The 11325-nt window shown below is 35.8% G+C and overlaps 1 protein-coding gene across 4 annotated transcripts; it reads left to right on the top strand.

Annotated features, from left to right (window-relative positions):
- Positions 1–369: 369 nt before the first annotated feature.
- Positions 370–10959, top strand: LOC122195145 (uncharacterized). Of its 4 annotated transcripts, none has more exons than XR_008225216.1 (2): positions 370–1289; positions 10807–10959. XR_008225216.1 is itself a non-coding variant. In XM_042896672.2 (2 exons), the coding sequence occupies exon 2, from the start codon at positions 3478–3480 to the stop codon at positions 4201–4203; it is 726 nt and encodes a 241-aa protein (XP_042752606.1). In that variant the 5' UTR covers positions 370–1289; positions 1746–3477; the 3' UTR covers positions 4204–4625. The 4 variants fall into 4 exon arrangements, 1 of the variants encoding a protein (XP_042752606.1); XR_008225215.1 differs by lacking the exon at positions 10807–10959 and adding an exon at positions 8381–8541; XR_006185170.2 differs by lacking the exon at positions 10807–10959 and adding an exon at positions 6419–6659.
- Positions 10960–11325: the final 366 nt, after the last annotated feature.

The raw sequence follows: 11325 nt of genomic DNA on the forward strand, positions 1-11325 counted from the left end.
ATTTTTGGGAAGATTGACGTGAGAAACCGTAAAGTCACGTCTCTTGAACTTTGAAATATTTTTGGAACCGTTTCGTAACGAATCTAAACTATTGGGAGCTGTTGAATAATTTAATTAACCAAAATATGACTACTTTTGTTAAAATAAATCAAGGGAGGGGCTGAAATGGTTTAAATTGAAATTAAGTTTGGGAATTGTATTCATTTTGTTAAGAAATTTCCATGGGAGGGGATATTTTAAATAAATGGGTTCAATGTTTGGGGTTGGGACTGATTTTGAATCAAGGATTGAATAAGGAGGTTAGTTTGGTCATTTCACAAAGCTAAATGAAATTAGGGCTTTTATGCCCCAGTTTCCTTGTTTGGACGATCGAAGAGATAATTGAATGAAACTGATGAACGAAGGCGATTGGAGGGATGACGATGTCAGTCGACCATTCGTTGATCGGGCAAAGGAAAAGAACTGATCGAAGGCAAGACAAAACGAACGCCTCCGGTGGTCCATTTGGCAAGCAAAGAAGAAGAAATACGGGAACGAAATCAGAAGAAGGAAACACGCAGGCGACGACTCTGCATCTGGGTCCTTGCTCGTCGGAGGTCACAAAGAAGACCGAAGGAAAAAGAAGCTCGCAGGCGGCTAATGCGAATATTTTTGTCGATTGATCGCGAAAGGAACGTCTCCGGGGGTTGACGGGGCCGAAGAGACGGAGGGAAGAGTAGCGAGGCTGCGCTATTTCTGTCAGATAGCGAGAGGCAAAAGGGAAAGCGGTTCAGTGGTTTTTGGATCAAGGGTGTGGTGTGGCTAAGAGGTTGTGAAGGGAGGGAAAAGGAGAACAGATGCAGCGGTGCTTCTGGTGGTCTCGGTGGGTGCAGCGAGGGCTGCTCAAACGGTTTCCTTCGTTTTCTGTTCTTCTTCTTATTTCTTTTGTTTGTTTTGACAGAAATCGATGGAACCCAAGTGGGTGTTTGGGTTTGATTATTGATTGAAAAAAAACGAGGGAGGCTGCCACGAGGAAGAAGAAGGAAGAGAAGAACGAAGGAAGAATGAACTGGAAGCTGTGGTTCTTTTTGTTTGCAGGTAAACACGAGAATAAGAACAAGAATGTTCTTGACTGGAAACAAAGAAGCAGGCAGAAAATAAAGGTTTGCAGTTGAAGATTTAAATTGTTATTGGTCATGGGCGAAGGATATATAGGGCCGGGGGGGTTGTGGTTCCCCCTGCTGCTATGTTGCACGCTGAATGCTGTCGCTGCAACCCTGCGCCTCTGCTGGAGTCGATTACTTAATCAGGTTTGTCTTTTTTTTTTTTTTTTTTTTCTTTTTTTTTTTGTTTATCTTCAGATGCAAAAATCATAGTCTATTAATCTCTCAAGTCTCAGTTATATTTAACTGCCCTACGTCCCTACTAGGCTATTGGAATCAATGATTGATTTCAATTATGTTTAATTGTTAGATTATTTTTTCCTAAATCAAAATCAACGATGTTTGACTGTATTCAATTATATTATATCATGTAATTGTTAGTTAATTGATTTAGATTTTTGATTGTTAGGATTTAGGAGCATTGTTAGGTAAATGATTTCTCATAAATAAAATTTGTAGCATTTAGGAGCATTGTTGGTTAATTGAATTTAGAATTTTGCAAAATTTTGCAAAAATAAGATTTGTAGAAATAAGTATTTTTGTAGAATTTGGGTTGTTTGTTTATGTAATATGAGATTATGATTTCAATTTTGGTTTTTATAGATACAATCACACAAAGCTTACAATTTTATGGGAAAGATGAAAACTATTGATTCTTTTTTCAAAAGAAAGAATGATGATGAAGAAACTCATAATGAAAATCAATAGAATAAACGTCACAAAGCTTCAACAAGTGAACCGCAACCACAAGTACATGAAAATCAACAAGAGAATGATATTTTTGAAGCTACACAATCAAATCCTAATGAAGTGGATCTTAAAAATCTACAAAAAGATCCCGCTAAACGAAAACAAATGTGAGAATTTCCAATTAATTTAAGGGAACAAGTAAGACGAGCTTATATGACTTTAGGACCTTTCCAAATACGTCTTCAAGATGATCATGCTAAAGGTTCAAAGAAACATCCTCGTAGATTCCAATATTCTTGGTTCAACATTTTCTCTAATTGGTTAGAGTATTCTCCAACAACACATGCTTCTTATTGTTTTATTTGTTATATATTTAATGATAAACCAAATGTGTGCAATGGTTACGATGCATTTACTGTTAAAGGATTTGAAAATTGGAAAAAAGTTAATGATGGAAAAAAGCGTGCATTCTTGAAGCATTTAGGTTGTTCACAACATAGAAATGCTATTACATTTGCTGAAATTAAACTTGATGAATCAAGCAACACACATTGAAAATATCTTAGTGAAGCAAAATGAAGCACAAATACTGAAGCACCGTTTATGATTAAAAGCGTCAATTGACACAGTTCGTTGGTTGACATTCCAAGCTTGTGCTTTACGAGGACATGATGAAACGCTTAATTCCAAAAATCGAGGTAATTTTCTTCAACTACTAAAACTTCTAGCATCTTATAATGATGAAGTTGCAAATGTTATATTAGAGAAAGCTCCTTATAATTCAAAGTATACTTCTGGAGATATTCAAAAAGAAATTCTTAGTATTATTGCAAATAAAGTTCGGAAGCATATTCGTAGTGAAGTCGGGGATTCATACTTTGTGTCATGGTTGATGAGTCACGAGATGAGTCTAAAAAAGAGCAAGTGGCCATAGTTTTGAGATTTGTTGATGCAGAAGGGATCATACGGGAAAGGTTCTTGGATTTGGTTCATGTTAGGGACACCCTATCATTAACCTTGAAAACAAATATGTGGACCCAACTTTTGCACTATCAGTTTGATGTTAGTAAAATCTATGGCCAAGGTTATGATGGTGCTAGTAATATGAGAGGGGAATGGAATGGATTGCAAGCACTTGTTCTTAAGGATTGTCCTTATGCGTATTATGTTCACTGCTTCGCTCACATATTACAACTAGCATTGGTGGCTGCTTCAAGGGAAATTATTCCTATACATCAATTTTTTACAATAAATGTAGTTTGTGCTTCCAGTAAACGTCATGATGAGTTACAAAAGGCAAAGGCAACTGAGATTGAACTTTTATTGGAACTTGGTGAAATCGAATAAGGTAAAGTTCTGAATAAAGTTGGGACATTAAGAAGAGCTGGTGATACACGTTGGGGTTCTCATTTTCGTTCCATTTGCAGTTTGCTTAACATGTTTGATTGTACTCGTGTTGTTCTCCAGGGAATAATTGATGATGTATCTACTACTTATTCTCAACGCGGAGATGCTGATGCAGCTTACTGTTTCCTGAAATCATTTGAGTTTGTTTTTATTCTTCACTTGATAAAATAAGTAATGGGAAAAACTGATATACTTTCTTAAGCTCTACAAAAAAAAATCCCAAGATATTCTTAATGCCATGGAGTTAGTTTCAGCAACAAAGGAGAGTCTAAATGATTTCAAAAACAACGGATGGGATTCTTTATTTGCACAGGTAAAGTTATTTTGTGAGAAACATCAAGTAGATATGCCGGATATGAAAGCTCTATATATTTCTACTCGATACCAGCCTCGAAAAGGCGATAATCATCTTACTTTTGAACATTTTTATCAAGTAGATTTGTTTACATCCACATTGGACAAACAGTTACATGAGTTGAATAGTAAATTCAATGATCAAACGATGAAGTTGTTAAGTCTTAGTTCTACTTTAGTTTCAAAAGTACACCCTAATGTGATTAACATTGATCAGATTTGTCTTCTTGTTGAAAAGTATTATCCTAAAGATTTTACGGAGCAAAAGAGAATTCAATTACGATATCAATTGGAGATTTTTAATATCGATATGAAAAAGAATCCCAAGCTAAGTGGTGTATCAACTATTGCTGACCTATGCAAGGGTCTTGTAGAAACTCAGAAACGTTTGGCATATTATTTGTTTGATAGAGTGGTTCGGTTAATCTTGACATTTTCAGTTTCAGCAATGAAAATATTCAAAAACCGCATTCGCAATAAGATGTCAGATGACTTTCTTGCAAACAACTTGGTGGTTTACATAGAAAGAGAAATTGCTGAAAACATTGATACAAAGTCAGTTATTTGTGAATTTAAAGACCTTAACACCCTGCTCCCAAGTTCAACTTAAAGAGAGAAAAGAAAGGAAATGGGAGGAAATGAGAGGAAAGCAAGAGAGAATGGTGCTCCAGAGTTTAATTAAAGGAAGGAAGTGGAAGGAAATGGAAGGAAAACTTTCCCTCATACCTTTCCTCCCGATTTGGGAGGATTTGAAAAGAAAGAACAAAATGTTTAACTTTCCTTCCATTTCTCTCCAACTCGGGAGCACAAATGACAATTTCTTTTTCCTTTCTTTTCTCTTCTTTTCTCTCCTTACTTTCTTTTCTCTTCTCTTCTTTTCTTTGCTATAACTCGAGAGCGGTGTGTAAAGGTCGTCGAGCTGAGTTGTAATTCTTCTTTTAGGTATTTTTGGTGTTTAGTTGTTGAAAAATATTTGGTTTTTTTATGTGTAAGAACCGTAATTATAGGCATTTTTGGTGTTTAATTGCTGGAAAAAATGATTATTTTATGTGTAAAAACGTTAAATTTAGTGAATCAAGCATTTGTGATCGGTTGTTATTTTTTATCATTGTTGAGTTGTGTTTAAGTGTGGTATTGGTTGAAGGAAGAGTGTAAGCAAGCTTCGGAGATGCTTTCTTTCCTTTGTGTGTAATTTTAGATGTGCAAGAATTAATAGCTGTCATTTGTGTACAATGTGTATTTTCTGTGAAATTTGCAAATAATGAATTTCTTCATGTATTATGTGTATGTATTGATATATTAATTTAATTGGTCATTTAATTGTGTGTATTTTTGAAAATTAGATGGTAGAGAAGGGGATAAAATTTATGCAAAAAGAATATGCAAGAACATATGGTTGAATATTTGTGTCAAAGTTTATGACTTATGGTACCAAAATGGGTGTCACCCTCACAGTATTTAAAATGTTACAAAACAGTTTTTCTCGATTTGTGTGTTATCGATCCCAATTTTATATATATTCCTGAAAAATGGTGAATGATAGAGTTTAGTTCAATAATTTCAAATTCTAAACGGATTAATTTTTTGAGTTATAGAATTCCGTGAATCGCGTTTAATTAATCCAAAACGTTTGATTTTACGTCTTTCATAATATTTTTTTTACTAAAAATATTTTAAGTATGAAATTAAATAATAGACTATGACCTGAGTCGAAAAATGCTCTCGGAATTTCCATCTGAGGCGTGCAAGTCCTCAACTGATAGAAACGATTTTGACAGTTTTAAGAAAAACAATATTATATTGGTTTTCGATTCTTAACATGGTCATATCTTTTGCATACAGACTCTGTTTTGGACGTTCTTTACATTTTTGGAAACAGAGAAACATGTACTTCGAGACTAGAGCGCTTGTTTTGCTCATAACTACTTAGTACAAAATTTCAGTTTTCAGACGCATTAACTATGATTGCAGTCTGAGCTGTTTGATTCGATTGTCAGCTTACACATTTGGAAGTAATATACCATCTGATATCATATAATAGTTAACATGAACTCATTTATTTTACATAAGATGCAGTAAAACTTAAGGAGTCAAATTACCAAGAGATTTATTGTGAACTTGACCGTTCACGGTCTATGACATAAATTCTGGGATGTGACACGATGCCAAGTCTTTCATTGTCACCAACTTCTTAATGTTATCAGAATAGTCAGATGGGACATTCACCCCATGCAAAAATTTACAAAATTTGGTCTTCTCGGTCTTAGACATGGTATAACAAGTTGGTGGTAGATACGTTCGCTTTCGTTCATTCTTAATAGGTGCAAGTTCCGGCCGGATTCCTACTTCGACCATATCTTCTCGAACTTTGATACCACGCTTCTTTTTCTGAGGAATATTCAACAAAACCCTATCAAACTTTCAGAAAAAAAATTTCCCAATATGCATCAGATCAAGACAGTGTCGAACATCCAAGTGCTTCCAATATGGTAACTCCCAAAAAATAGACCTCTTCTTCCATATATTTTTTTGGAGGATTTTACAACACTTTCCAAACACAATGTTCAAGTTATTAACTCTTGATAATACACCTTCTCCTTCATTGCTGGTCTTGTCACTTTGTCTTTAATTTTACCATCGAACAAATGTTTTTGTGTATGATACACATGTTTTACACGAAGTGACCATCTATGACCCATGAATACATTCTTCTTACAGTTTGTTAACCATAACGAGCATGTTTCATATTAACAAATAGGAAATTCCTTTCCTTATTTTGTAGTATATTCTGACAAGGTCCCTTATTGTAACGCCTGTGTTTCCAGGTTTGCCACTTTTAGTGCTTGTTCGATGGAAACACACGAATGGGCCGAATCTCACCTGGGAGACGGAGAGTGACATGTTGAGTCGCTATCCGCATTTGTTTGTTGATGTGTGATTCCGGGGACGAAATCATTCTAAGGTGGAGAGAATTGTAACGCCTGTGTTTCCGGGCTTGCCACTTTTAACAATGTAATGGTCTAGGTTAACCTTTGTAACCCGTTTTGAAATAATAAGATTGTATTATTTGAGTATTATGTGTTTTGTGCTTAATTGCTTAATTATGTGGTTTGATTAATTAAGAATAAAAATAAGCGTCAAAATTTAAGTGTAAAATAAACTTAATATCTTTGATCTATGTTGTATTAGTTGAAACGAGGTTTCCGAATATATATAGAACGCCCAAATCTGACTTCGTATGAGGAAGTTATGATTTATCGAAGTTCCGGCTTAGCGGTATGCAGCCTGAAATACTCGATTTGAGATCGAGCGGTTTTTAGCCGAAGCAATCTAAATGAGAATCGAAGATCTCATTGTTGGTATCGAAGCGATAAAAAGTTAGGTGAGAACGGACGTCAAACGAAGAAGTTATGAATTTATAACGAAAGTTTCTGTCCCGGCCTATTAAAAATAATTAATAAAAATAAAGTCAAAATTAGCCGACGGAGTCTAAACGAAAGTCGTAGAGCGTGGTCTCACCTTTCCGTGGATATAAAGAACGTCGAAAACGGAGTTCGTATGAAGAAGTTATGAATTTCCGAAGTTTATTAATCATTTTGTATTTATATTTAAATCAAAATTCGGAAGCATTATCCGAAGCGAGTCATCGATCTGATCCGAGGTACGCGCCGCCTACTCGAGTACGCCCCGCATACTCCGAGGGTGTCGACATCGCAACAAGTGGCTTCGGATGACGCATGCGCTTACGAACTTGAAGCAGTACGCGCTGCGTACTGCTGTACGCCCCGCGTAATTGAGGCTTCCAGCCTCCTATAAATAGGATGCGAGGGTTCCGGGTTCTTTTGCCAATTTCCTCTCATTTTTGTGTCGAAGCTCTGCGCAAAAACCCCTGAAGCTATCCCGAAGTCCCGGTATCATACTCTAGCCCCGAGGCAAGTCCCGAGATCCCGAAGATCCCGAGAAGTGCGGTTCCCGAGTCGAAGCTCTGCCCGCGAGAAGTTCGATTTTCGAGGAGATCTTCCAGATCTGCTGAGGATTACTACTTCTATAAGCCGTAGTGCTGTCGGATCATCTTCTGATCAAGTGAGTGTGTAGTTATTTTCTTCTAATACAATAATACGAAGTATTTTATATAAAATACGTGCTATGTGTATATATTTGGTTGTGTTATGTGTGAATGTGTATTCACTCTCTTCTATCTTATAGATCTGATTATTTCTCTATGAGATATGTGTTATGTGTGTGTGCCTCATCTGTTATGTGATATATGTGTTAATTAAAGCATGCTATACAAGTTTTTAAACTATGTATACAAATGTATATTTTTATCTACTAATATGTTGGGTAGAACATGGGTAGATAGTTGGTGTGTAATAAACAGATGAGAGGCCTCGTTGTTGTTTGATTTAGTCATCTAGCGGAGTTTAGATGACGACCACATACTTTTCTAGATAGTCTTGTGGAAACATTAGCAGGTTCGCCACATGTAGGTGTTAATGAACTTGGGTGTTCATTCGCTGTACTCCATCCCCCTCATGGTTGCCTTATTTGACTTATATTGTTGAGGTACCCCCGAAGCATGTGTTGTCGCCTCGATGAAATATTCTTAGACTAGGTCCCTTGTGTTAGTTGTTTTAGGGACATTAAGGTGAGAATAACGGGAATGGGTAATTGGGTTATTGTTGGTTGGTGAAAAAAATTAAATATGATATTTATTATGGGTTGAAAACCCTATATGCTCACCAGGCTCCCAAGCCTGACCCACTCAGTTTTAAATTGTATTACAGGTAGTGGCGGAAGGGCATGAGATGGACGAACCATCAAGTTGTTTTGTTTACAAGTCTGCATATGTTTATATTTGTTATATGACTTGTAATGTATTCGTTTATGCTTATTGGTCTGTATCGGAACATGACACCCCGAGTTTTTATTATAATGAAAATACATTTCTTTTATGAAATGCTTCGGTAAACATTATTTTATCATGTTTTGTTTTTGGGAACAAATTCCGCAACTCTTTCAAATCAAAAGGATTTACTCTGAAAATATTCAAAAGCTGGTGTGACAACCCGATATTTCAACTCTTTGTAACGACCAAAATGGGTCAAGTATTGTAACCACTTCTGAATAATAAAAATTTACTTTCATAATAAAATTTACAAATAGTTCTATTTAATTTCCTTCTATGTTTAAATGTCTTTGAACCATGATCATACGTGAAAAGAACGCCCAAATCCGACTTCATATAGCGAAGTTATGATTTTTCCAAGTTCGGCTTAGCAGCAGACAGCTAAAAACTCAAATCGGAAATCGAACGACTTTTGGCCGGAATGACCTAAACGAGAATCGAAAGTCTCGACAATGGTATTCCAGCGGTAAAAAAAGTCTGGCAAAAACCGACATCAGATAAAGAAGTTATGAATTTTCAAAGAAATTCCTTAAACACGATGGGTTTTTAATAAATAATAAAAAAATAATTTCGGAATTTGCCGATGGATTCTAAACGAAAGTTGTAGAGCGTAGTCTCACCTACGCGAGGATATAAAGACCATCGAAAACGGAGTTCGTATGAAGAAGATATGAATTTTTGAAGTTTATTAAATAAATTAATTATTTATTTTAATCAAAATTCGGATATTATCCGAAGGGGAGTCAGCGTCCTCATCCGAGGTACGCGCTGCGTACTCCTGTACGCCCCGCGTAACCGAGAGGATTGGCCTCTGATCGTCCACGTCGCGCTATCCGAAGGAAAACAACCCGTCCGAAGCCCCGACCCGTCCGACCCGACGTCCCATCCGACCCGCGTACCCAGCAACCCGTCCCATCCGAACCGAGGCAGTCGAGGCTTCGGTCATGCATGACGTACGCATACGCGTTGCGTACGAGCGTACGCCCCGCGTACCGAGGCAGACCAGCCTTACTATAAATAGGATGCGAGGGTTTCCAAAGAAAGGGTTCATTTCTCTCCTCTCTCTCTCAACTTTGTCTCGTTTTCCGTGTCCGTTTAAACCCGAAGCTCTGGTCTTTTTGGCTCAAGTCCCGAAGGTCGATTATTCTCCCGAGATTCCCGAGAATCCCGAGGAAAATCCGTTTCCCGAGACGAAACTCTGCCCGATTTTCCATCTCGCTATCTCCAAAACTTTCAAGTGAGTTTCATACCCCTTAATCAACCGTTTTAATTATTCTAAATACTTTTATATGCTTTCAAGGGGGGATTACAAGTAAAACACACGAGTATTATCGTGTGTTACATAAAGAAACTCTTTTATATATTGTTATATATTCAAATCACATGCGATTTATAAACCTTTAAAGGAACTTATATATATATATATATATATATATATATATATATATATATATATATATATATATATATATATATATATATATATATATATATATAACATATGTTACAATAGCATTCGATCTTTTAAAATATAAAGTTGTTGTAATGCATGTATAAAACTAAACTGTTCTTAGATTATTCTTTTTGTATCTTAGACTCTACACCAAAAATCTATGCTTTCACAAACAAGTGATTCTTTTTCTAGGTATTTCTAAACAAACAAGGCACACTTTTTGAAAACTATAATAGGTATAGTTTTACGAACAGATTTCTAACTCTTATGTACTAGAAACATATATTTCAAGAAGTTTACTTTCGTATACAAGAACAAACGTAGCATTTTAACAAGTAGATCTGTTTTTATACCACGGTTTTGTGAGACACTAACTTCATGTACGTTCGAGTACACATTTCAAGTCCTGTATTATATACCAGAATCCCTTGGAGGGGGAGCATGGTGTTTGTGTATAGATCTATACGGGCTTGACAACCCGCGCCCTGACTGTTAGCTGCAGTCCACCGTTTGGGGTGACAAACGTCATAACATTCCAACGCTTGAAGAACGTTGTGTATAGGCATTCAGAGTCAATAGTATGGTTATAAAACTCACAAGGGGTATTAAAAATGCATTGATTTACAAGGTTTTCAAACTCATTGGTTATTTTACATTTACATACATTTTGGAAACAAACATTGGTCTTGAGTGAAGACTACTTTTATACTAGTAGAAAATATAGGATTTTCTAAACACAAACAAACAAAGATAAAACATTTCATTTCATTCAAACATTGTCACTTAAATACTTATGAAATTCACCAGCTTAAATGCTGATCTACTCTTTCAAAATTACTTGTATGTCCTAGGAAATCAGTAAATTTCAGGTATTCATTTCGCTTTTGATGAAGGGATGCTGCGGCGCCAGTTTAATCTCGTATTTTTGACATCATATTGTAATTGAGTTTTGAACATGTAACTTTTGACAAATGTAAACTTTCAATTATATATATGATGGTTGTATTGCTTTCTTTACTATGTATTCATTTGTTACGCTACCACATGAAGTCATCCGCCCCCGAACGTTTCCGCCGTTCAGGTTTGGGGGTGTGACAGATTGGTATCAGAGCAATGTTTATAGTGAACTAAGTATATCGAACCACATAAGATATATAAACTATAAATGCTAAAGCGACTAATACTCTCTGACAAAACAAATTTTCTTTTTACACTTAAGCAACATTTCGTTCAACTTAAATTGATAGTTCATTTAAGTACAATTACATGATACCACAAACTATTTTCATGTTATACAACTATACAAGTATTTAGACAAGTTGACACTACGATTGAGACTCGATATATGTAATCAGGTTTTGAACAAATAT

This window comes from Lactuca sativa, chromosome 7 (genome assembly GCF_002870075.4).
Source record: "Lactuca sativa cultivar Salinas chromosome 7, Lsat_Salinas_v11, whole genome shotgun sequence".
Lineage (NCBI taxonomy): Eukaryota > Viridiplantae > Streptophyta > Magnoliopsida > Asterales > Asteraceae > Lactuca > Lactuca sativa.

What these genes read in the sequence shown, in the direction of transcription:
- LOC122195145 (XM_042896672.2), top strand. Translation starts at nt 3,478, where the DNA reads ATGGAGTTAGTTTCAGCAACAAAGGAGAGTCTAAATGATTTCAAAAAC.